Genomic DNA, 26,435 nt, shown 5'->3' on the forward strand with positions numbered 1-26,435 from the left:
AAGCGTCATCTCAGATGAGGATGCATGCTGATTTGAATTTCTACGCTTATGTTCTGCCAATGTCATGTTAGGTGAGGTCTCCTCGGAAGAAGTCATCATTCTCAAAAAGTCCCTGAAAAGAAATACAAAAAGAAACACATAAAAAGGGAAAAAAATCTAAAATGAAATGAAAATACTGTACAAAATAAATAAAAATAAACCTAAAAATTAATCTACAAACAAATCCGCGTCGGCGGCGCCAAAATGATAAGATTTTCAATTGTTGTTGTAGTAATTAAGATTCGAACTCTAAGACTTGTGAAGATTAAATTTAAAGGTTTAATGAAAATAATAAAAGGGAGAGTTATTGGGTCTAGGATTCCACCAAATTCATATCAATAGGCTCAATTATTTATTCTCCACAATTATCGCTCAATAAAGAAAACAACAAGGACTCTTATTTTTGCCAAGGTAGATTCTCAAAATATTAGTTATAAATCGTAAGCATGGGACATCAAACATCTAAGCAAGCATGACCCATCTAATAAAATGATAACTAATTAATTCAAATCATAATTCTATTTTAATTAGTGCAAAAGTCGTATAGAAAATAAAATAAATTCACCCATGTATGAAGTTCGGCTTCCTCCGTCGACCCAGTGTTGGGGTTTAGCTTCTCATGATAAGAACACACTCAAAAATATAATTCATAGCTCAAATGGTGTTTTTATTAAAGAAACTAATAATACAATGAATCTGTAACGCTGTATTGGCGTTACAGAGGTCACCGTTACAATATATGTTGCAAATTCAAATTAAGCGTGCCAAACTGACTGTTACGAGTACTGTCTGCGCAGTCCGTAGGCGTCAAACGCTCTTCTTCTTCTTCTTCTCTGCAGCAGCAGAGAAATATGCTCTGCAACCCTCTGTTCTTCTCCCCAACTCTCGATTCCAACTGATATACCAGTCCTGTTTTAGTCAAACAGGATATCCTAAACTGATTTCATCGATTTAATCTCCTTTGAAAATTTCCAAATCCGGAACAACACCTCTCGGGTTTTCAAAACACGTAATTCCCTGATTTACTCAATCGGAAACTTCAACCAAATCTAATCCAAACCATTGATCATACCACGCCTGTTAAACTCAATCAAGTCGTCACAAGCAAATTCTTCCATTGAGTCTGCTTAAATCACCTCCAAAACACGAACCCTAATTCTGCTCCTTGAAAAGCAATTTTTCGGCCATTTTTTAGCTCAACCTGTTTGCTTCAAATCTCACTTCTAGACAATTTTGATCCAATCGAGCGATCATACCAGGCCTGTTTAGGCTTAAGAAAGATGCCTATTCAATTTCAGCCATTGAATCTCCGTCGAACAGCTCCAAAATCCAAACCCTAATACTGCCACAATTTTTCCCACTAAAACCAAATATTCAAACGGAGAAGATGACCTCCCCCTAATCCTATACAGGTATCCCTTTAGCACTTTCCTTATGGGGTGTAAATAGTAATGAAGGTGCCCCTTATCAGTTGAGATGCCCCTTAGTAATTGAGGTGTCCCTTAACCAAAACGAGAGTCCGAATAACACGTGTCCTCCGGGTGCAAATAACATTTTTTTTCGAGCCAATTCTCCACAAGAGCTTATTCTTCCAAAAACAACTCAAACAAATCAATTAGAGAAATAATGAGTCCTCGCTAATGTATTTACGGTTAAAATGCGTCGCACTTTCGTGCTTATCATTCATCTCGTAAATTTCAGGTATAATACATGATGATATCAGTTTCATCCATGTTTATCGAAGAACAAACAAATTAAATTTTCATAATTCATATAACATCATTCATCCCATTAATCTTTGATAGATATATGCATGTGAAATTGATGAGTTTAGAAAATAAAATCAACAAGAGAATTAGGGTTAGGAAACTTACAACTGCTCATTTTGTGGAATTGATGGAAGATAAAACCCAAAATTTTTGAAATTGAGAAATTTTAATAAAATTTGAGAATTAGAACGGGTTTTAATTGTTGATGATGGTGAAGTCAGTGGGGGGGGGGGTGGTAATTACTATGATGAATTGGTGTTCGTGGTGGTGATAGAGTAGAAAGACGATGTCGATGATGAGAAGTATGAAACCACTAAGTCTTTCTATTGATGGTGAGAAAAATCACATCTCGATCTGAGTTTTTCTACAACAATGATAAAAGAGAAAGATGTATCCGGAAGAGAAAGAAAAAGAAAAATTAAATATAGGTTAGGGTATAATCGTCAGTTTTTAGTTTTCTTATTTCTAGTCCATATAACTCGGAAAAAAGTTTACCCGTCCATCTCGACCGGGTTTGATGGATTTTCGTCCATTTGACCCATTTTCTCATAAATAAATAAAGCATATTTCTAAAATTACTTTTTAATGTATTATTGTTATTAAATCTTAGTATAAGAAATATATATAATTTGATAGTCATGTTTACATTCGTTATGTAGGTGTTTTATAATTTGATAGTCATGTTTATAACTTGATAGGCATAGTTTGAGAGATATTTTATTTCATTACTAAAATTTACCATTTTGTTATCCATAAGCAGATAATTGGAAACAGTGACTAAAAATACCCTTTCCTCGTCCTTGCCAAAAATTGTGCAAATTTAATCAACGTCACTTTTTGTAATTTCCCTCTTCTACTAAAAGAAAAAAAGAACCCAAAACTTGTTTCTTCTTCTTGCTCAGTTCTAGTCCTTTTGGGACTAGATATGAGCAAAAAAATTTAGTTTTTTTCTTAATGAATAAAACGAGTTTAATTTATAGTTCTCGGTTTTGTCACTACACTATTTTAAGGGATTCGTTACTAATATTTGCAACGGCACCAGGTCCGGTTGCGAAATTTCGGTTGCGAATCCCAGTTGCTAATTTTTCGCAACTTCAGTGATCGGTTGCGAATTTTGCAACCTCGCACGTAAGGTTGCGAATTGCAACTACGCTTTGTTCAAGCGTGTGAAGCGCGTGTGCGGTCGTAACACTAGAGCTGATAAACACGCTCCAGTCAAACTTTGGTCAAGAGTTCTTCTTTTTTTTTCCACCCTTAATCTCAATCTTGCCTATATCCTTCCCCTTAGTCGATTTCATCTTCATTTTTTCTCCTCCACAAACCACAGACTCAGTCTCTCCTCTCCTCACCTCTCCTCTCCATCTCCGTCTCCATCTCGATCTGCTTAGCTGAGTTCCTTATTCTCTTCTCAGTCTCTGAAATCTATCTTCGTGTAAAACTCTGTCATCAGGTATAATCTTTGACTTAATTTTTAGGGTTTACAGATTTTGATATCTAGGGTTTCAGTTATGATTTCGTTTTTTCGATTTCATTTGTGAATCTGTTTTTTTCGATTTCAGTTTTTCAATTTCTTCTTGCTCTTTCAATTTTAGGGTTTCATATGTGAATCTAATCGATTCTAGGGTTTCAGCTCTATTTTTAGGGTTTCAACTGATTCTATTTTTCCATTTTAGTGATTTAAGTTTATGTTTTATCGAATCCTAGGGTTTTATTGGAATGTGGGAGTTGTATGGATTGGTTTAGATTTGGTCTTATTGCAGTAAAATAGGATGAATTGGTTTAGATTTGGTCTTATTGCAGTAAACTATGAATTGGTTTAGATTTGGTCTTATTGCAGTAAAATATGAATTGGGGTCGACCTTGTTATATTGTTTAGCCCCTAATGATTATTGTCTTCAACAATTGTAGTGTAACTCAGTAACCCCTCTGTTATATAATCTGCATCATGTTGCTGTTGTTAATGTTAGTTATAGTTTTTGTTTTTCAGTTTGTAGTTCATCTGTAACTTTGTTGTTGTAGTATGGCTTAGTTAGTCATTTTTCTTTTTACATGCCCTGCATCCCTGTTAAAAGATGTCTATGGTAGCAGTTGAATGAATTTTCAGTTCATTGATTGAGATTGGAGTCACTACTTGGCTGGGGGAAATTGCCCCCTATGGAGGTTTGCAATTAGTTGTTCAGCTGTATGGTTGAGACTTTCTTATAATGTTATGCTAAACAGTGTTTGATTTTAAGAAATATTGCATCGGAATGTAGGAATTGTACCATTGCACATACTTAAGTTAAATTTGTGCTTCTTGTAAAAGAGTACTACTTGAATCCTGGTAAGAAATGATGGAGATTAGAGTCCCTACTTTATGATGCTAAGTAGAGATTGTGGATATTTAGTGTGGGTCTGGGGCAATTGCCCATGGCCTATTTTGCCACTTGACACGCATGGTTTTCAGTTCTTTGTTGTCCACTAAAGTAGAGTTGTGATAACGTCGAACTGTGATGTTAAATGGTGTCTGGAGTACATTTTAGTTAATCATTTGAGAAATTTTAAGAAACACGGTGTCATAGTGTGGAAATCTGGACCATTGCGCATATTTTCGTTGTCGCTTTTTTTCTAATAAATGTGTACTGCTAAAAAGGGAGATTAAGGGGTTCTAGAGGGTTCTGGGTCAGGACCCTCCACTTTGTGTCAATTTTTCTTCCGTGCGTGAGTGTGTTTGTAGAATAAATAGAGATTGCTTTGGTGATTTCACGTTTATGCAGTTGTTAATTTTGCCTTCTTTTCGGAGTGAGACAGATATTCCGATTGGAGAAGATGAAATGCTTAGTTTCAACCAGTCATCGTGGAGGTAATTTCTTAGATATCTGTTCTATTCACTTAAATTTTACATCTAGTGTAGTAGATTAGGATGATTAGCTGTTTGCGTTTTTGTTTATAATACTTTGTTCGTCAGATAAATGTGAAACCGGAAAGTTTGTTTTCCTCATCCATTTGTTGTTCTGAAGACTTATTGGAACTCAAACCCTGAATAAGGATACGGTAATAGGATTTAGAGTTTATCTTCTCTTATGCATCTCAATACTCACAAGCCACAAGCATTGCTTTGCTGCTCTCTGCAAAGATTCATTTTTCCATGCATTTTTTTCTTGAGAAATGCTATATGGCGCAAGTCATCTCCTATTTGAATTTCATCGAATTTTCACAGATTCCTCTAAGGACTTTGTAGTCAACGGGGATAATGAAAATGCCCATCGACCATTGACGTGGGTACCTGCATGTGCTGTGGTGACATGGCTGAGTTCCGCAGAAGCAGCACACTACAGTGGAGAGATGAGATTCAACTCAGTGTACGAGGTTGGAGAGCTATTTGAATTGGGAATTCAGTTATCGTACTTGCTGCTACTATTAGGTTTAGTTGGGGCTGGTACGTTCTTTGTGATTCGTCAAGTCATTGTTCGTAGAGAACTTGACCTTTCCGCCAAATAATTGCAGGTAAATGGTGTTCCCTTATATCCCTTTTCAAGTTTTGATAATAATATTTCTATTGTCGCCTACTCTCCTGTTTACCATGAACTCAAATTCATTTTATAACCACCCAATAATTGAATCTGTCCAATACAGTTTCGAAGTAATTTTCATCCTTTTTATCAGGATTATGCTTAATTAGTAGAATAAACAAATAAGACGGAAAATTTTCTGAATGAGTTCAGTCTAATTGAAAGGTTGTGTATGTTTCTGATTTTTCCTTAATCTTGTATGAGTATTTCAGGAGCAAATACGAAGTGGTGATGCTAGTGCTACTGAGCTCTTTGAACTTGGTGCAGTGATGTTGAGAAGGAAGTTCTACCCAGCTGCAATAAAATATTTGCAACAAGCAATCTCAAAATGGGATGGAGACGATCAGGATCTTGCACAGGTGTGGTACCATGTCCATTATCTTCTCTTCCCTCGTTAGTTTGTCTGGGATACGTGTACGGGTTTGGTGGTCATTTACTAGTACCTCTGAAAGGCCACTTTACCTTTTTTTTTCTTTCCTGTCATCTGCATTATATATATATGGCTGTGTCTAAAGCTCCATTCTGCAGGTTCACAATGCCCTTGGTGTTAGCTACATCCGAGATGAAAAGCTCGAGAAAGGAATTAATCAATTCGAGACTGCTGTAAGGAATTAAAGCCATAGGTACACTCCATTTCAATTCTAGATTAAATTGCTATAGGCAGCAGGTTATTTAAGATCTCAAGGACTAAATTAGTAGTACTAATCTTAGTAAACGTTGGGCTGGGTACTATGACTTTATGATCATCTAGCTGTTTAGGCATATAAATGATCTGTTTTACTGTGAAAGATATATATTGTATTGGAACTAGTCACTGGTGGTGAACTATTTGACAAAATTGTAAGATTTTTTTTTCTTCTTTTATTTTGACTTGTATTTTACCAATAGGAAGTGCATATTATATGTGATGAGTAATTCGTTGTTTAAATGATCCTTCTTTGTTTTAGACAAGTAGAGGGAGATTAAAGGAAGATGAAGCAAGAAAATATTTTCAGCAACTGATTAATGCAGTTGATTACTGCCGTAGTAGGGGTGTATTTCACCGAGACTTGAAGGTAATTTCAAATTCTAGGTTTTCATTTTCGTGTAGTTTGTTCTGTCTCTGTTACTTGTCACTGTCACAGGTTGTTTGAGTACTAAACTAACCGAAAGAGCAAACTCTCTTTGCCAATTTGCATATTACAGCCTGAAAATCTGCTGCTTGATGCCAGTGGAGGTCTTAAAGTATCAGATTTTGGATTAAGTGCACTGCCTCAGCAAGTTCGAGTGAGTGTGATTATGTGATGAGTGATTATTATCTTATAGGTCAAATGTTCAGCTATACTTCGTAAGCTAAAGAGGTTTGGCATTAGGAACGGGCTCCTTAATTTTTGGTTCCCACCATTACCCTGTTTAGAATTAGTGAAGAGAAAAACAAAGAAGATTCATCAATAATGTTGAATTTTCTAAATGGATTTTCAGGAAGATGGATTGCTTCACACAACATGCGGGACACCAAATTATGTTGCTCCAGAGGTATTTGCTTTGATATAACTGGACGATTTAACTTTTCTACCTTATTCTTTGAGTCTCTCGACTCCCATTAGTTTTATTCTCATTCTAGATTCTTCTCTACTTCAGGTGGTTAACAGCAAAGGTTACGACGGAGCAAAAGCGGATCTCTGGTCTTGTGGTGTGATCCTTTTTGTCCTTATGGCAGGTTATTTGCCATTTGAAGAAGCCAACATCATGGAATTATATAAAAAGGTGACTTCTGAGTCAATGGATGCCATACTATGTACGTTGTTAGTTTACTTCACCAGGAAATTATCAAATTGCTGGCAATAAAGAAATGATAGCCAAGAAACCATCAGGTTCTTGAGGGTTAACAAATACTCCCTCCGTCCCACTATTAAGTGACCTAGTGTAACTAAATTTAGTTATACACTAGGTCACTTAATAGTGGGACGGAGGTAGTACGACTTCATGACTTCATGACATGTTTAGTTCCATTCTTTGGTGTTCTTCCTCGCAGTTGTTGTAAGCTTCTTTTCCATTGTCTTATTTGTCTTATTATATACTTATCCAATATATAAATTGGCTCAATAAATGCTCGCTGCGATATCTGATTAGAAGAATTTGTGATGCTTTGTTCGCAGGTTAATTGAATGATGCTCATGAGATCAGAAAGGTTGGAGAACAAAGCAGCAAAGCAGCAGCCATTAGGTCCCTTAGCAGCTGCAAGATTTGTAAGTTTATGTAGTATCTCCTTATAGTGATTTAAGTTGGAAGAACTTAGGAATTTCGTAACTTTACATGAACTGAACTTAGGAACCAAGTATGTTTCTAATGTGTACACTAGTTTGTTGTGATCTTAAAACACATTTGTATCAAATACTCATACTTTTTGTTAAAATCAATTGAAGAATCCATTTTCATAATTTGATAGTTTTGTATGTTGAATTAATGAATGTATATCTGTGGAAATGATGAATGTGGGGAACTGGGTAATTGCAGGGGGAAATGGATTTTGACCAGGTCAATGAAGACATAGCCTTTTATTTTTGTTGCAAAATATTAGCAACGTCTATAATCTGTTGCTAAGGTAGAACCAATAACATTTTAGTTCCGGATAGGGGTATTCCTGTAATTAGAAATAGCTTCGAAAAAGCAGGGTCGCAACGGCAGTACGTTGCGAATCTCCGTTGCTGACGAAGAGTCGCGACGGAGATTTTGCCGTTGCGAAAGAATGCAACACCGTGTTTTGAAACGTCAGTCTGCCGTTGCGACGCCATTCAGCAACGTCCAGGATCCGTTGGGAACTCTAAAATTAGTGTAGTGTGTTTTTGTTGTGTATGGACACATTTCTTCGCTATTTGGGCAATCTTTTCTTCGTCTTTACAACGATTTTTTTTCTTCGCTCTAATAGCGATTCTTTCAAATCTCCATGGTGTTTCTTGGCTTGAAATTCTTGATTCATCAAGAACATCAACGATTTAGCTCATCTTCTCTTTAGATTCATCTTCAACTAGAGGGATTTAGGGTATTCAGATTCCTTTGGATTTACAAGATTTTGGACAAAATACTTCATTCTATCTAGAGCATCTCTGATCGAAAAAGATAATTATTTTAAATGGAAGGAATTCATTCAGGTTGACACCATCTTTCGTCAATACTAGGCATACAAATATTGGATATTTTGCGGTTCATGGCTCTTTCTCTTTGTGATGTATTTGCATTTGGTGTCACCATTTGTAATCTGGTTTTGATTATCTTGTATTTTGGTGTTTTTGATAAACTTGTAATCAATCATGTAATCACTATTTTGGTTTGAATGAATTGAAATGTGATCTCCGTTAAAAACAAAATGTACAAATTTGGAGTATGTCGTCTTTGGTGGGATGAAATGGCACACAAATAACCTTGTTTTCGATGTTATGTGCTCATAATGCAATTAAACACTAATAAATCTAAGTGAAATTTTTATAGAATGTTATTTATTACATAATATGTTAAAACTGTGTTATCTTACCTTTCAGGTTTTCTTAATATTTACAAAATTCTCAAAGTAAATAACCAAAAGAAATTATCTTTCTCTCTTTCTTCTCCAAACCTTCACCCTCACAAGCACTTTCTCTGGAATAATTCATCAACAGTTTGGGTATTATCAAGAAAACTACTGAATTGATACACCTAAAAGATCAAGGAATTTATGGATTGAAATTTTTTGGCTAGAAATAACCCAATTACCATAAATTTTTTGAACAATATCGACCTAACATACATCTAGTTCACAACACTGTTTTCATTCATTCCCTGCAAGTTCTTCCTAGCTTCTCAATATAGACAACCCATGGCAACCATCTCTTATTGTTGTCTCCGAATCTCACCCATTTGATCCATCCTCTTCTTTATCTCCTAACATCAACCACCAATTTCATCTTCCTCTAACCAATTCTACCCAATTTTCATCTTCCTTCACTACCAACCACCAATGGCGGCAGATATCAATTCATTTCCTTGTATATCACCAGAACCAAAAATATCTTTACCTTCTTCCTTATCACCATTATCAAATCGAACAACACCCAACTTCTGATTCTTTTCACTGTTCACTCAAACAACACCACTAAAATAAAACCCCTAATTCATCATCAGAACCTTAAATCAACCACACCATCTTCGACTCAACCACAATCCTTCAAACCTATCTAAATCTTACCCCCGAAGTCACCATAGACTCATCCCCTATTTGTTTGAATATTCATCCTTGATATCCTCCATCAAAACCCATCTTTAATTTTTGCAAAACCTAATTTCTTCTTTTCTGTCTGTTAACCGATTCAAACAGCGTTGATTTCTTATCGAATTAACACAACCATCTTCATGGTAGTGACACCACTTGTAATAGTCAAGCATAATTCCTTCCTCAATATCGATTTACAGCTGCAACAGAAAGTAGGGAGAAGAAAAAGTGAAGAATTGGAAATGAAAAATCTCGGGTTCTAAGGTTACAAGGAATAAGCCCACTTCAAGGGTAAACTTTTAATCTCGCTATTTTGACAATAATTTTATTTTAAAGTATAGTCATAAACAGTCAACATAGGCCAGCGTCCAGTCCAGGTACCAATCCCTAACATTGGATAAATGCTAGACCAAAAACTAAACCTGGACAAAACCTGAGTACTAAAGTCCAGTTATCCTAGAAAGAAAAGATGGTATATTAGGAATCAGTCCCAACCAATTTGAATGATTATTTTCTTTAATAAGAGATGCTCCAAAAATAAAGGTGTGCTTAGCCTTTAATCTTGTATATATGAAAGAAAAATCCAGATGCGCAAAATCCCCAAAATATGAACTCAAAGCGATGTCGTGTTGAATCGTCGATGTTTTCGGATCTAGAATAATAAACCATGAAACAACTAAGAAATGTTCAACAAATCACCATTAAAGTGAAGAAATAATCGCTCTTCAACCTAAGAAAAACGCCCAGAAAACGAAGATAAAACCACCATAATAGTGAAAAATATGTCAAAAGACACTAAAAAAAAGAACAACAAACTATTCAATTAAAAAATCTACTAAAACTAACGAAAAACAACGACCCTTGCCAAGAGCTGGTCCTTTTCTAAGCAGTATGACGGGGACGACTATTAGATTTCAAAGAGAATTTTCTGGTGAGAGAAGAGGCATATGGAATGCAACTTATCATTTGACGTTAAAAATGACACATCAACATCGATTTTATTTTTGTTAAGAACATATTATCATACAAATTAGCATGATAACAATTAAACGTTCAACAATTAGCTATAAAATTTTGTAAAATATACTCCCTCCGTCCGGAGGAGTTTAAAGAATTATCCCCATTAAATGTTAGGTTATTACTAAAATTAAAAGGAGTATATGGAGCATGTAAGAAAAATACATATTTGGTAATTTTATTATTTATAAAAATGTTTAAATAGAAGATAAAAATAAAAATATTTATGGATTGATGTAGTAATTTTATTTCCTATTGAGGAAGATATCATTGAAGATATCATTTAAGACGTTATGCTTCAATAAAAAAATCATTTAAGACGTTTAAATACAAGATTAAAATAAAAATATTTATGGACTGATTTAGTAAATTTATTTCTTATTGAGGAAGATATCATTTAAGATTTTTGATCGGTTATATTTAACAATAATTTTATAATTTTAAAAAATAAAAATTGAAGAATATATTTGAGAGTTTGACTAAAAAATATGATTATAAACAGAAGCTGGCTAGTATTTTAGGATAAAGGAAAATAGAATAGATGATAGAAATTTTAGGATAGAGGGAGTACATAAAATATGTTGTGATGTTTTGTGTTTTACACATATTATATCGTTGTATCATGTTTTCTTATCATATTGTATTGTGTTGTATTATATTTAGTCGCATGATATGATGTGCCCATCCTTGCATTTGTTGCGCTTTGCCCTATACATAAATCGGTTGGTTGATTAGGTCGGCAAGCATAACATACGAAATTCTGGTGGTATGTGATGTTGCAGATCATGTGTCGTGCCATGTTGGGCGGACAACTTAGTGTATTGTGGCTTAAACGTGCTGACACGACCCACTTTACCCCTAGATGGCCATTGCACTGGCGGAGTCCCGACTCCAAATACGTGTCCTTGATATCATGTCGTAGTGTTGTAGAGCATTGAATTCACACTACGAACGAGTCATTTTCTGTGCTACCAATTAGGATGCCAACTGGGAACCATGCTTTAATTTCTGGGGCCATCTGCTTCTGCTCTCTTTAAGATGGGACAAGCACCTAAACATTTTTTTCTTTTTGAAAGAAAAAATTTAAATTAAAAAGAAGAAAAGAAGAGAACACATATATGTTCTTACAACCAGTCATACACTCAAATCACGTATGAGTGACTAACTCCCAATTACGAAGAAATTGTCCACCGTCAAATTACTAGCACCTAAACTTACTTTCTCCCTCGAGAAAAAAAGAAAGAAAAACCATTCCAAAGCTTACTTTCTCTCTCACTCTCTGAGCGGGGGTATCCCACCACCATCATCTAGTGGTGTCACCAGAGAATTTTTTGAAGAAAAGCTATAGGCCACTCAATTCATTCATCAATACTTTAGAAGAAAAAAACAGCTTGCATCTTTAACTTATCTTATTAAGAATTACTCGCTTCTTCTTGACATTTTTAGTCATGTCTTAATCTTAATCGTAATCTGATATCTGTATTGTATTTGAAATGTACCTTGCTTTAATAATTAACTCCTCATTTTAAAAAAGTCATTTGCTAATTTTTAATTTACATATAAAAATATTGAGCAATCCTCATAGAAATCCAAAGGTTTCTAGTTTGCCTTAAAGAAGGACATGGTTTGAGTTTTGCTACACTGACGGACTGAGTCAAATCAGTGGAGTTGGTTGGTAAAGAATCGGCGTGAAATGACATTATAGACCCTTAAATTGTTAACTTAACCAAACCGTCTGTGAGTAAAGCCAATAAGCCATACCCGTAAACTGAACCCATACCCGACTTCCCTGCCCCATTTTTTGCCTCGTTCGTTTATTCTCATTTTTCTTCTTCTCATTTGGGTAGAGTTTGTTGTGATGCCATGGAAGGGAAATCGAATTCAGGTGACCTAAATATATTTAGTGTTCTTGTTCTACGTGAAGAAAGTTGGAGATCTACATTGCGAAACAGATGAATTGAATTGATTGAAAAGGTTCATTTACATTAACCACACACTTACATGACTGAGCTCTCAGCTCTCCCACACACACATTCACTCTATTACTCCCCCTCAATCTCAAGGTGTCTGGAAAAGACATCTTGAGAGTGCACATTACAGGACTGAGCTCTCAGCTATCTCGCACATACACATTCACTCTACATAAAAGAGCCGAGCTCTCAGCAGAAGTAGAAAATGCAAAGGCAGTTGATGTACAAGTGAAACAAAAGTAGCAGCAACACCAGAATAATCACCACAGAACGTGGAGGAGTAGATAATCATACCTGCAATGAATCTCGTATGAAACAATAAGAAGCAGTTGTGAGTCCAAATGAGTAACATGAGAGAAATGTTGATGTAGTGAGACTCCAAATAGCATAAGAGACATCAGCACAATGAAATCGAACAAAAAGCAACAGTTCGAGCAGACAACTGAGAAAGCAAATAACACCATAACTGGACAGGACAATGATGGCTACAGCTGCTAAATTTGTAGCAGAAGCTTACCATATCCATACTCTCATATCCATCAGAAATAGAGTGAGCATCTAGAGCAGTGGTATTGCATCAAAACTAAGTAGCCAGCCAGTAGTATTGCATCTGCTGTTGTAATCCCAGCTGAACTACTAAAGTACATTATAAAAAATAATTTGCTCAAATTTCAATTCCCCAATTCGCCAATTTTTTTTTTCCAATGATCTCTATTCACCAAAGATTTCACGAAAGAAATCCAAATAAGTTAATACGCATATAGACTAGTTGACCCAATTTATTTTATATCCTTCCACAGTTTACCCAATTTATTTTATACGATCCTTCTATTGTTCACCCAATTTATTTTATGCGACATTTAGAGAAGAGTACCCAATTTATTTTAATGGACATTGTTGGGAACGATATATGTTTATTATTTGTTACCGTATCACTAGCCGTGTTAAGCAGATGGTAATGAGGATTTGTCAATTAATACTACTGAAGATGGCAAGTTACTGTAAAGGATAACACAATAATTTACCTTGAAAATTCCCTCAACAACCTCGTAGTACAAGCCCGTTTTAGCCCACCCCCCAGTAAAAAGCACTCCATTAACTAGGTTGAGCTTCTGTATACAATATGAAGCACATCCAATCAGTACAACTTAAACATATATGAATATTCAAGGAAAAATTAACAGGTAGCTCTATAAAGAGTTTCAAGAAACAAATACACAAAGAAACCCTCAATACTTCGACGTTGTACACTTGTGCTTGATATAAAATAGTTTGACAAACATGCACGACTAAAGTTCGCATGAATCAACTTCTTTGGGGGTAGACCAGTTCAATTATATTATCTAATAACATGCAATAAACCAAACATGAGCTTGGAAACAAGAGTGCACAAGAAAAATAGCAGTTCTGAAATGAGTGGAGGCATTCATGTACCACAGACCGTAACTTTAGCCATATTCCAACAGGTATAAATTCACACCAGAGCGCTCATACATATTGGTAATAAATATTTGCAAACATCAAATGCATACAACTACACAGAGGCCTTGCTAATGACTTACATGGAGAATTTATCCAGTGAACACAAGAAACTACCAAACAAAACGCCCTAACAAATGAAATACTTACTTCATGAAGAATCTCCTCTGGTTCACTATAAATAAGTGGAATCACACGAGCACCAACAGATTCAATAAACTTAACATAAGAAGCAGCTATATACGAAGCATTTTTATTGTTATTTAACCTCCCAGACGCACCATCACCAGGATGTGTTAATATCCCAGTCACTGGTCTATAGTACAAACTAGAATTAGGAGCAATACAATTCCTCCAGATCGTACAACACTAATCTCATCATCTCCTGATAATTGAATCGTTTGATGAGCTGCTTTTACTAAATTCAAACAATTCGTTAACGAAATCAATAGAGGTACCCATAAATAATTCATAACTACTTCTGTATAACGAGAATTCAACGGGGTCATCTGGATTAGTAGGTGGCATATTAAAAAAGTGTTTTTCTATTATACATCATTATCATCTGAAGAAGAAGGTTGATAAGCCATTTTAAGTTGTTTACCTATAGATAACATATCTGACTTTAAGCCATGGAGAATATAGGCTTATGTCATATAAAACTAGTTGATCCTGCACATGCAAGAAACCAGGCTCTCTTTGTTTAGGTTCTAAATAGGATGAAGTAGAACTTTCACAATAGCTAGCCACTTCACATTTTCTTATTAAATGGTACTGACTGGTGTTATACATTCCGATCATACACATTCATGTGTTGTACTAAACATCAAATTCCTATTTCATGTTTTCAAATAGGTGTAAAAATTATCAAAGAAAATAGACCAACATACCTGAAGCAACACTAAAAGATCAGGACCGTAAGAGCTGGAGTGTTACATTTTGGCTTGCATATGATAAACCCCGACATACCTGATTCTGAATAATCTCAAGTTCAAGTTTGGATGACCTCAAATCCACACTTACAAACATAAATACATAAATAACAAACCACTTATCAGCTCATACTATAGAATACTCTAAGACTCAAAATCTTTTTAGACGAGCTACAAAATACCTTTAATTCATTAGAAACCAAACCACCCAAAATCAATCAGCAACCCATGCACTTTATCTATTGTCTTCATCTACGTAAAATCACACAGTGAGGAGGAATTGAATTAGGGTTTCTCAATCAATTGTTAAACATCGCATCGCAATAACAAATAATTGAATTGGAGTGTAGCGGAGATCGGTGATTTGCTGATCAGTAGGGAAGAATTTGATATGGAAACATGCTTCTGTTTGAGAGAAATTTTTTATCTTCCGCGTTAGATTCGGATCTTAGATTTATCCGTATTCCAAACTGATTCTAAAATTAACCATGGTTAAGGGCATTAGGGAAAAAAAAAACGAAACTTAAAATATATGGACGGACAACCGATTTTATCCGTCAATTTAGGTTGACTCAAAAGTTTTCCGTCTCCGAGGAAAAATTGAAATCTTCGGATTTCAATGGGGATTGCTCAAAACTATTGTACGATTATTTTTTTTTATATTTTTCAAGGAAAGAAAGTGTGAGACCCATTGCATGGGACAACAATGAAGTCTGGACGAATAGTCTGGCGCCGCAGATCTTCATTACCTATTAAGCTGACATATCTAGTGTATTTTTAAAAGCGATTTTATGGGGATCATTTAAGTAGAGTGAAGGTCAAGAAAAACGAAAATTGACTATTTCAGTGAAAGGGGCGGGTAGAGTTAGAATCTTTGAAAAGGGGCAAAAATGTGCGAGTCTGACTCGTTGTGATTCACCAACAAAATCCGTTTATCTCTAACCTATCCTCTCTGGTCGAGTTAGCCTATTTTTTTCACGGTTTTATCCTCGTCTTCTCTTCATCTTCCCAACAAAGAAAAGAAAAAGCAGACAAAAATCAGATTTTCAGTAATACAGATTGTATGTACATATTTCATCATCCACCACGTGTACAGGAAGAGACGCGTGGAAGGCATGCAAAGCGAGACATCAAAACATGATAACAAGCAGTCATAACCTAGAGGAGCATCTCATCAGAAAATATCACCGGTCAGCAGATCTGACGGTCAGGGACTAAGGAGCACAGAGGTATGATGCAAATAGAAGCACCAGATAATACCCCTTGGGTGTTATTACATCCTATCCCGAGGAAGATCCCAGATCAACGGTTGAGAGAGAGTTTGACTGACGCGGATGTGACCAGACTAAGAGACACTTTTCTGACACGAGCTGACGTCCAACTGCCCGCATTAAATACCAAGAGATATACACGTGTCAATCAGCTCGTGGAATAAGCGAGGATAGCTCTTCGTATTCAAGCTTAGACCGCAGCATATGCCGAAGACCTCTGCGTAATGGGCACAAAGCACAAGAAGATAAGGTTGCAACGGCATCACAGAAGTAGGACCCACGTTCCAACCCTATAAATACCCCTCTCCACTAAGAGATAAGAGGTGGACCAATCCAGAGCAATTATAGGAGAATATAGGAGAGAGAAATAGGAAGAGTAAGTAATCCCCCTACTTTTGCAGACCTATGTATACTCTAAAGTCATTCGACTATCTTTGTAATCATTCAATACATAGTGAAACACCAGCCCCGTGGATGTAGGCCTTAGTGCCGAACCACGTAAATCTTTGTCTTATTTCCATTTCAGCACTTTACATTCAGCGTTGAACTTCATGTGCTTTACATTTATACTTGATTCTCTGTTTATTCCTTTATACAAACATTATTTATGATAATATTCGACTAGACAATGATAAGCTCGAAGGATTTGAGTCGATGAATCGATATAATCATCCCCTTTACACATACGACGTACAATTTTAGAATTAGAATGTATGCGAATATTGTTTGTGAACACGTGGATGGCTTCGTGATTTATGTGTTCACAATCTGGCGCTAGAAACAGGGACTTTGTCCCGGTAAAAGATTTATCTTATCCTGTGATTTCACCTTAAACACGCATTATGGCTGTGCTCTATTCTGGGTTCAGCGTGCTTTCAAAACCTTTTTTATTCTGGGTTCATGGTCTTTATCTTCACAAACACCATTTCAAAGCAGACAAATCCACGGCTATCTATCACAGATTTGCACGTGCGACGTTTTTTAAACTAAGTGAGACTTGATAATCAGATTCATGAGTTTTCGCTACGGATCTGCCTTTTCAAAAGTATTCCTTTTCAAAAGTAGTCTGAAAACAAGATCCATGATTGTTTATTAGAGGATTTGTATTGCGAAAACAAGACCGTTGAAGTCCTTATGTTTTTCTTTTATTCAGGACTTCGGGCAACTCATTTCTTTCTTAAGGTAAACACTTTTTATTCCACACATTTTGCGGGTACGAATGACACTAACCCGATCCTCGTGGATATCTTTGGTTCTCTTTATTTGAAATTCCCCTATGCAGAAAAGGACTCAAGATGGGAAATACACTAGAGGCAGGAAAAACCAAAGCCTCATCAAAGGAGACACCGAGGACTACCCCGGTCATGACCCGAAGTAAGAAGAAAGGAGACAAAGCTAAGACAGTTAATCAGAGGCAGGATGCTGCGGAAATCACCTCACCTATGAACACTAACTCCATTGCCGTCGCGACTCTCAAAGCAGCAACTACGAAGAACAATGCAACTGTTGTGGCCCTCCAGGCTGCAGAAGCTAACAAAACTTTGGTTACAAACCAAGTCCATCAACAAAGAGAAGGGGTGGCAGAATCTATGACACATCAGCCCGCTCACCCGCCAGCCTTCGGAATGCCGTCAACAAACGGTCAGAATCAAACCATACCAGTGGTTTTAGCACCGCGGGTGGAAACTCAACCGAGGGGACCAAACTTGGAGATACCAACAGTCAAAGCTGATCCTCTACCACCTTTAATACACACAGTAGATGAAGGGGGAACCATGGCCGTAGGGGTACAAGCCGGAACTCCCAATCAGGGATCTAACCAGTCCCATCGACTGATGGTAGAGCTTGAAGAATTGAAAAAAGAGCCAGCAGGTCTACGCAGATGCCGTAGCTCTGCTGGCCAGAGAGAACCAAGACTTAAAAGATCGGATTTCCCAAAGCACGAAGACCAGCCAACAACTGGACGAAGTAAATTCTAAGACACCAGAGCCTAATAGAGACCGAAGAATCATCCTAGAAAACGCCGCTAGGGGAAGCTGTGCATCTGATCCGGATTATGCCGCCGAAGACTCAGATTATTATGACAAGGAAGACCGAAGAAAGAAACGCTCAACTGAGCACGAGAACGTGGGACATTACCGCGCGATGGAAGAGATGCGTGATGAGATGATGGCTGAGATCAGGCAGTTAAAATCCTGACAAGGCGGAGGAAGGCTTGAAGAGGTGATGAAAGAGGCTAACTCCACGCCCCTAACTCATCGCCTGGCAAATACCCCCATTCCGCTGAAGTGCCCTGTCCCAACTTTTGAGTGCCATGACGGATCCAGTGATCCCGCGGCACATATCCGGTATTATAATCGTATCTTAGCCCAATGGAGTCAAAACGACGCCGTCCTCTGTAGGTATTTCCCATTGATGAGTCCTAAAAAGTGCATATTTCTATATATTTTTCTTGGCATTTAACTCATCTTTTGTGCATTAATTCTACATTTTATCCCATATTCTGTATTTTCATTGTTTTCAAGAATAAATATTTTTCTTACTTAATTTTGCATTTTTAGGTAATAAATAAAGTCTGGATAACTTGCGGAGCGGAAAAGAGCTGAAGAGTGGTGAAAAGCCGGGAGGAATTACACAAGGAAGCCGCGAAGAATGTTGTGCACAAGACCAAAAGGCTAGAAGTGGGCTTGAAGAGGAAGAAATTGTTCTTAAAGAAGAAATGGGCTCAGAATTATCCCAAGCCCAACTTATCTCCCAAACCAAAACCCAAATCCATAACCCACTTCTCATGTAGCCGTCAGATTGGATCCATATCATCATCCAACGGTCGCCTCCTCTTCGTGCATCAAAGTCTGAATTTCCTGACCAACACTACAACACCTAACTCCATCTCACGCCGTTAGTTTCGTTGTATCTCTTCATCCGATGGTCGCTGAAGGCTATGTTCCATCTTATCGTTGGATGCATTTCAGATGTATCGATCAAACGCCTATCACTCGCCTAACATCGAAATCGGATGAGCCCGCCTCACACCCGAGCAACCTAACCCTATACCCATCGCCAAACACTCCCCTCCTTCTTTCCATCGACTTCTTTCTCCCTCACCCTCTGCAACCACCATACTCTGCAACCACCATCACCACCACCTTCTCCCCTGTCATCTCCACCAAACGCCGCCAACAACTCTCTCCACCAAACCGTATCTACCCACATCACCCCCATACCCTACATACATCTCTAGCCACCTATTTTACCCATTTCCCCTCTAATTTTCCCCTGAAACCCTAGGTGGGAAATTAGTAAAATAGGTGAGGCTATAAGACTGAATTGGAGCAGGAGAAGGACTGAGAGAAGGCAAAGAAGGATGGGTCGACGTCAATTTGAAGATTAGGTGAGTTAATTTCACTGTTTGAATTTGGGTATTTTTCTATAAACCCTAATTGTATAATTTAGGGATTTGGGTATAAATAGACTGTGGTGTTGTTGTAAAAGTTATGCCTGGATTAGCCAGTGTGTCCAGAACCAAGTTCTGTTAATGATCATTTTTGTGCTGTTCATGTTGTGTTCATGTTTAGTGTAATATCCTGTTGTGTTCTGTGTGTGATGTTTGTTCCTGTGATGTTTTGTATCCATCTGTTCTATCATGTCCCTGCCTATCATGCTCTAAGTCAATTGCTAAGATTAGATGAAATCATATAAACCATAAGGAAGTTTCCTAATCAAAACATGTCAAACATCCTGCTCTCACAGTGCATATCATGTATGCATTGTAGTTAGAATTCCCTTATGTTATCATGTACAGCTCATGCTTAAAATGCTATTATAAACCCTCTGACTAGTTGTACTCTAAAAACAGACAATTAGTACTTAGGTAATTACCTTAGCTGTGATTAGAATGTTCCTTAGGCTAATAGTGGATTCAAAATCCTAGTGATCATCCTCTTGTTCTCACTGTTTTCTTATTCACTTCACTTATTTTCTTTCTTTCATTTACTGTTTTCTTCACATCTCTGCCCTTGGCTTAGGCCTTGGTTTATTTCACTGTCAATTTGTTTACTTTAGTTGTTCTTTGCTTGGTTTGTTTTACTGTCACCTTTTTCATTTCATTGTTCTATTTTATTCTTCACCATTTGCTTCACTTGTCACTTCCACTTAGTTACTTGTTTAGATAACTTTAGCTTAGGAAGATTTAAACACACACCCTAGTCCCTGTGGAATGACCCGTATTTGCACATTAGCTTCAATCGACACCGTGCACTTGCGGTATTATTTTGTAGGTCTTTTAGAAACCTACCAAGTTTTTGGCGCCGCTGCCGGGGACTTGGTTGTGTTGTGTTGAATTTTTTCTGGGCTGTTTTTGCATGTTAGTTCATTTGCATCATTGCATACTCTTTTGCATATTGTTTCATTCTAGCATACTCATCATGCATTGCATTCTTGCATTTTAGTGTAACTTGCTGTTTTAGTAGCTGCTGTGTAGTGCAGCTGAATTTCTTAGCTTCTAGCAAGAAACTTACTTCTCTTTTTGAGCCAACAGGTGTTGCTGCTGCTGCTGCTTCCTGTTGCTGCTTTTCTTCCTTGCTGTCTGCTGCTGCTGCTGCCAAGGCAAGTGCTGGAGAAGCTGCTGCTGTGCCTGAGAGCCTCTTGCTGCTGAGGCTGCCCCTGAGTTGCTGCTGAACTGCCCCTCCTGAGACTTGCTTGCCAAGACTGCTGCTGTTGCTGATCCCTGCTGCTGCTGCTGAGTCCCTGCTGAAGATGCTGCAGCTGGTGTAAGATAAAGCCCAACTGGGCTTGTGAAGTGAACTGATTTGAACCAAGCCCAACTGGGCCTTAAGTATTGAAGCCAAAGCTTAGGATGATCCAAGGCCCAACTGGGCTTTTGCAACCAAACTGAACAGCTGGGCTGTGCTTAAGCAAGTAAGCCTAAACCCATTAAGAGAACCCAACCTGTGGGCTTCCATTTTTAATTTGTGGGCTTGTAATAATTTTTGTTTTTCTTTATTTTTTATTTGGGCTTGTAATAATTTTTCTTTTTCTTTTTTTTCTTTCTTTTATGGGTTTGTAATTATTATTGTTGTTTTTATTTTCTTTTATGGGTTGTGCTAATTTATGCTAGGGTAAGTTCAAAAAAAAAAAAAAAAAAAAAAATTTACTTTACTTGCTCCCAGATTTTAAAACCAAATTTTATTTTGCTCCCACATTAACAACCAAATTTTTCTTCTTCCTCCTTATCCCGACAAAACCAAAATTCTCCCATAAAAACCAAAAAGTTTTCCAAATCTTTCCCTAAAAACCAAAATTTTTCTTTTTCCCATCAAAACCAAATGTCTCCCGCCAAAACCAAATTTTTCCCAACAAAACCAAATTTTTCCAAAAAGTCCAATCCCTTAAAAACCAAATTTTGAGCTTTGTAAACTCTTTACTTAGCCTTTGAGCCCAGTCATGTCTAGATCTTTTTCTACAGTTGGGGAATACAACGAATCCCTTAGAGAACTTGCGTGTGGACAAACTTCACGTTATGAACCTCCCATAGACCATGATGTCAATAGTTATAGGAATTATTATGGACATTTTCAAAGTCCCGAGCCTCAATACATGAACCCTAATGACTATTCACACATGCATCATTCGCCACAACGTGAAAATGAACATTTTGCTAATACCTCACTCACACAATCATCTCTTGTGGATCAATTAGAAGCTCGAATCGCAGCTTTAGAAATGCAATCACATGAGGAATCTGTCACATCTAATTTTCTTAGGCAACCTAAATCTATGCATGTCCCGCATGTGGTAGTTTAGACCACCCTGTTGAGAATTGTCATATTTTGCATAATTTTAGGCAATCTAGAGAAAATCCAAGGTATGAAATGCCCATAAATTGTGAGAATGGTAGTCATTGGGACCATAATCAATCCTTTGAGGGTTGCGATCAATCTTTTATAAACCCTAATGACCATGCACACATGTACCAATCACCACAATTTGAACATGAAGAATTTTGTACTCCCATGAATTTAGACTCCACCACAGAAGCTTTCAGACTCAGTGAGCAAAACTTCGATAGATCTACATCACGAATTCAGGCATATTTAGATCAGATTTTGCTTCACCTACAAAAGGAGGAAATTCATGAGGAAATGTATGTTGTCCCTAATGAAGTGTCTAGTCCCATTCATGTAAATGATGTTGAATATGAACCTAATTTAGAGGAACATGAATCGACTAATGACACCACCACTTTTAATGAGGACCAATATGCATGCTACCATGATGATGATTATGATGATCATGATGATTGTTAGAAGAACATGAAAATATTGTGGAACCTGTTGGTTCAATAACATATGGCTTCTCGCCCTCGACCTTCATGAATGTTGTTTTTTCTAATACTCATTGTAATTCATATGATTTTGATATTGACATGGGATTCGTACAATTATTCTGTGAAGATGAGCATGACATAGGAATAGTTGAATCTTCTGTAGACACTAATGTATGCATGAAAATATATGATGTGTCTGATTCTCTACCTAGTCACATTGTGATATTTCTCCTGATTTGCCGATGCATGAGAATGAATCTGTTGATGATGTTGATGACTCTGATTGTGATCTTGCCAATTTGTTTTGATTGTAGCATGATGTGACATATGTGTAGATGATTTGGAGATTTTGATTTGATTAATAATGATGTGCCTATCGTCCTGCATAAGTCACAATCTGATGGCCTTCCACCCAACCTAGATTTGGTTTGTACCCATATTGTCAAACCGACTTTCTGAGAGTCCCTAATCTAGGTTTGGAACTGTGTGCTTCCCAAGTCCTCTTGGACTATTTTGCTTCTAAGTATAATACATTTGAGGAACCACAGTTGGAATTAGCATGTTTGCCCGTCCCTAGCAAAGTTCATTTCGAGCTAGACCTTTTGCATGATGAACCCCCGAAACTGCGCGATTTTGTTTTCAAAATTATTCTTCTGTAAAATCCAGGTTTGGGGGTAGCTCATTTTGTTTCACAGTTTCACTTGCGTTTCTATCATATTATTATTGTGAAGCTGTTGAAACCTCTACACTTTGTCTTTTGGGTTGATCCTCAACTCTTTAGATTGTTAGTGTATGGTGAATTTTTGTATATAATCCAGTAGATAAAATTTCTTAAAAACCCTTTTGTTCCTTTTGTATATATTTTGCTAATCCAATATGATCTCGGCTGAAATATGTTGGATTTTTGCCTTGAATAACGGAGTTTTAATTCTGCTTTCGCCGAAATCGGGTATTCTCTCTCCTTTTACTCTACTCAGCATGTCCCTTTCCATATGTTGCATTTTAATTCTTTCCATATTTTGAAACATTGAGGACAATGTTTAGTTTAGGTTTGGGGGTATAGAGTAGATACCATGATAATTTGCCATAATTGAAAACGAACTCCTTCTTCTTTTTGAAAAAATTGAAAAATTCCAAAAAAATTGAAAATCAAAATTCAAAAAATTAAAAAATTGAAAAAAATCATAAAAATGGAGCTCATTTACCTTGAAATGTTGACTCTTGTGCAAAATGTATTTTTATTAGGAGTCTTAGTCTAGATATTTAGGCACCCTGATTCTAGCACAATTCACATAGTGATAAGAAATTTGCACGCGCACGATCTACCAATACATGTATGGCCTCGATCTTCAAGGTGTTGGATAGTTACGATTGCCAATCACTTTAGAATACTGAACGAAACTTGACTAGCTTGTTCTTTGGTTGGTTGGGATAGAAGGTGGAGGTTACATTAAGAAAGACAACCATCGAATTTAACTGGGTGCATCAAAAAGGGCTACCTCTTGCAAAGTGTCATGTAATTTTTGTTTCCTTTTGTATATGTATCAAAAGTGTTTCCTTGTTCTCAAAAAAAAAAAAAAAAAAAAAAAAAAAAAACGATGTTATATTCAGAAAAAAAAAAAGAGAAAAAATATCAGAAAAATACAAAAAAATCAAGTACTTATCAATTCCATCATCTCTGTTCCAAAAATAAAAAGAATAGTCAATGTAAATAAGAGTCATGTAAAGTCATTTTGTTGTTTCATTGTAATAAGCAAGGAGGGTGTATGCCATTGATGTACAACGCGAGTAATTGTGAAATACCTCCAACTCATTCACAATTCTCGTAAAGTCCGGACAGCTAGCTAGATTTCGACCTTGGTTCTTAGCCTGAGAAACTATCTCTTGGTGATTAGTAGTCATAACTTCAGATCTTTCTTTACACATGTGTAGATACACTTTACACTCTTATCACATGTCTTTTTTTGTTATCAGTGCTAGGATTGTGCCTTCGATAGCTAGATTGACATCTCCATTTTGCTGTGAGCTTAAACTGTTTTGCACATGTCACATTTGATGGAATCTGAGCTTATATTTTGACCTAGAACTTTGTAGGTACGTTCTAAGCAAACCTTCACGAGACTTCAACTCGTCCACTAGGGACACTTAGTGGTTTAAAAGGCTTAGTGCATATGCTAAATGCATTCGAGAGACCAGCGACAGTGGTATAGGTAGGATTTCCTTAGTTTTGTTTTACTTGAGGACAAGTAAAATTCAGGTTTGGGGGTATTTGATGAGTCCTAAAAAGTGCATATTTCTATATATTTTTCTTGGCATTTAACTCATCTTTTGTGCATTAATTCTACATTTTATCCCATATTCTGTATTTTCATTGTTTTCAAGAATAAATATTTTTCTTACTTAATTTTGCATTTTTAGGTAATAAATAAAGTCTGGATAACTTGCGGAGCGGAAAAGAGCTGAAGAGTGGTGAAAAGCCGGGAGGAATTACACAAGGAAGCCGCGAAGAATGTTGTGCACAAGACCAAAAGGCTAGAAGTGGGCTTGAAGAGGAAGAAATTGTTCTTAAAGAAGAAATGGGCTCAGAATTATCCCAAGCCCAACTTATCTCCCAAACCAAAACCCAAATCCATAACCCACTTCTCATGTAGCCGTCAGATTGGATCCATATCATCATCCAACGGTCGCCTCCTCTTCGTGCATCAAAGTCTGAATTTCCTGACCAACACTACAACACCTAACTCCATCTCACGCCGTTAGTTTCGTTGTATCTCTTCATCCGACGGTCGCTGAAGGCTATGTTCCATCTTATCGTTGGATGCATTTCAGATGTATCGATCAAACGCCTATCACTCGCCTAACATCGAAATCTGATGAGCCCGCCTCACACCCGAGCAACCTAACCCTATACCCATCGCCAAACACTCCCCTCCTTCTTTCCATCGACTTCTTTCTCCCTCACCCTCTGCAACCACCATACTCTGCAACCACCATCACCACCACCTTCTCCCCTGTCATCTCCACCAAACGCCGCCAACAACTCTCTCCACCAAACCGTATCTACCCACATCACCCCCATACCCTACATACATCTCTAGCCACCTATTTTACCCATTTCCCCTCTAATTTTCCCCTGAAACCCTAGGTGGGAAATTAGTAAAATAGGTGAGGCTATAAGACTGAATTGGAGCAGGAGAAGGACTGAGAGAAGGCAAAGAAGGATGGGTCGACGTCAATTTGAAGATTAGGTGAGTTAATTTCACTGTTTGAATTTGGGTATTTTTCTATAAACCCTAATTGTATAATTTAGGGATTTGGGTATAAATAGACTGTGGTGTTGTTGTAAAAGTTATGCCTGGATTAGCCAGTGTGTCCAGAACCAAGTTCTGTTAATGATCATTTTTGTGCTGTTCATGTTGTGTTCATGTTTAGTGTAATATCCTGTTGTGTTCTGTGTGTGATGTTTGTTCCTGTGATGTTTTGTATCCATCTGTTCTATCATGTCCCTGCCTATCATGCTCTAAGTCAATTGCTAAGATTAGATGAAATCATATAAACCATAAGGAAGTTTCCTAATCAAAACATGTCAAACATCCTGCTCTCACAGTGCATATCATGTATGCATTGTAGTTAGAATTCCCTTATGTTATCATGTACAGCTCATGCTTAAAATGCTATTATAAACCCTCTGACTAGTTGTACTCTAAAAACACAATTAGTACTTAGGTAATTACCTTAGCTGTGATTAGAATGTTCCTTAGGCTAATAGTGGATTCAAAATCCTAGTGATCATCCTCTTGTTCTCACTGTTTTCTTATTCACTTCACTTATTTTCTTTCTTTCATTTACTGTTTTCT

General features: G+C 37.0%; 1 protein-coding gene and 2 long non-coding RNA genes across 3 annotated transcripts; 2 read left to right on the forward strand and 1 right to left on the reverse strand.

The window, feature by feature from the left end:
- Positions 1-3,112: 3,112 nt before the first annotated feature.
- On the forward strand, positions 3,113-5,982 carry LOC113293337. Its single transcript, XR_003332234.1, has 5 exons — positions 3,113-3,258; positions 4,599-4,650; positions 5,008-5,294; positions 5,572-5,718; positions 5,888-5,982. It is a non-coding gene; the product is annotated as an uncharacterized LOC113293337 (long non-coding RNA).
- A 144-nt stretch (positions 5,983-6,126) lies between these two features.
- On the forward strand, positions 6,127-7,227 carry LOC113295907 (CBL-interacting protein kinase 23-like). The gene is made up of 6 exons (XM_026544240.1): positions 6,127-6,133; positions 6,171-6,199; positions 6,307-6,414; positions 6,545-6,625; positions 6,821-6,874; positions 6,980-7,227. Exons 1-6 carry the CDS (start codon positions 6,127-6,129, stop codon positions 7,184-7,186), a joined length of 486 nt encoding a protein of 161 aa, XP_026400025.1. The 3' UTR covers positions 7,187-7,227.
- A 5,311-nt stretch (positions 7,228-12,538) lies between these two features.
- LOC113299515 lies at positions 12,539-15,463 on the reverse strand. Its single transcript, XR_003335091.1, has 4 exons — positions 15,165-15,463; positions 14,941-15,068; positions 13,597-13,683; positions 12,539-12,865 (listed from the first exon to the last, which is right to left on the reverse strand). It is a non-coding gene; the product is annotated as an uncharacterized LOC113299515 (long non-coding RNA).
- Between the last annotated feature and the right edge of the window lie 10,972 nt (positions 15,464-26,435).

Source organism: Papaver somniferum, chromosome 7 (genome assembly GCF_003573695.1).
Source record: "Papaver somniferum cultivar HN1 chromosome 7, ASM357369v1, whole genome shotgun sequence".
Classification (NCBI taxonomy): Eukaryota; Viridiplantae; Streptophyta; class Magnoliopsida; order Ranunculales; family Papaveraceae; genus Papaver; species Papaver somniferum.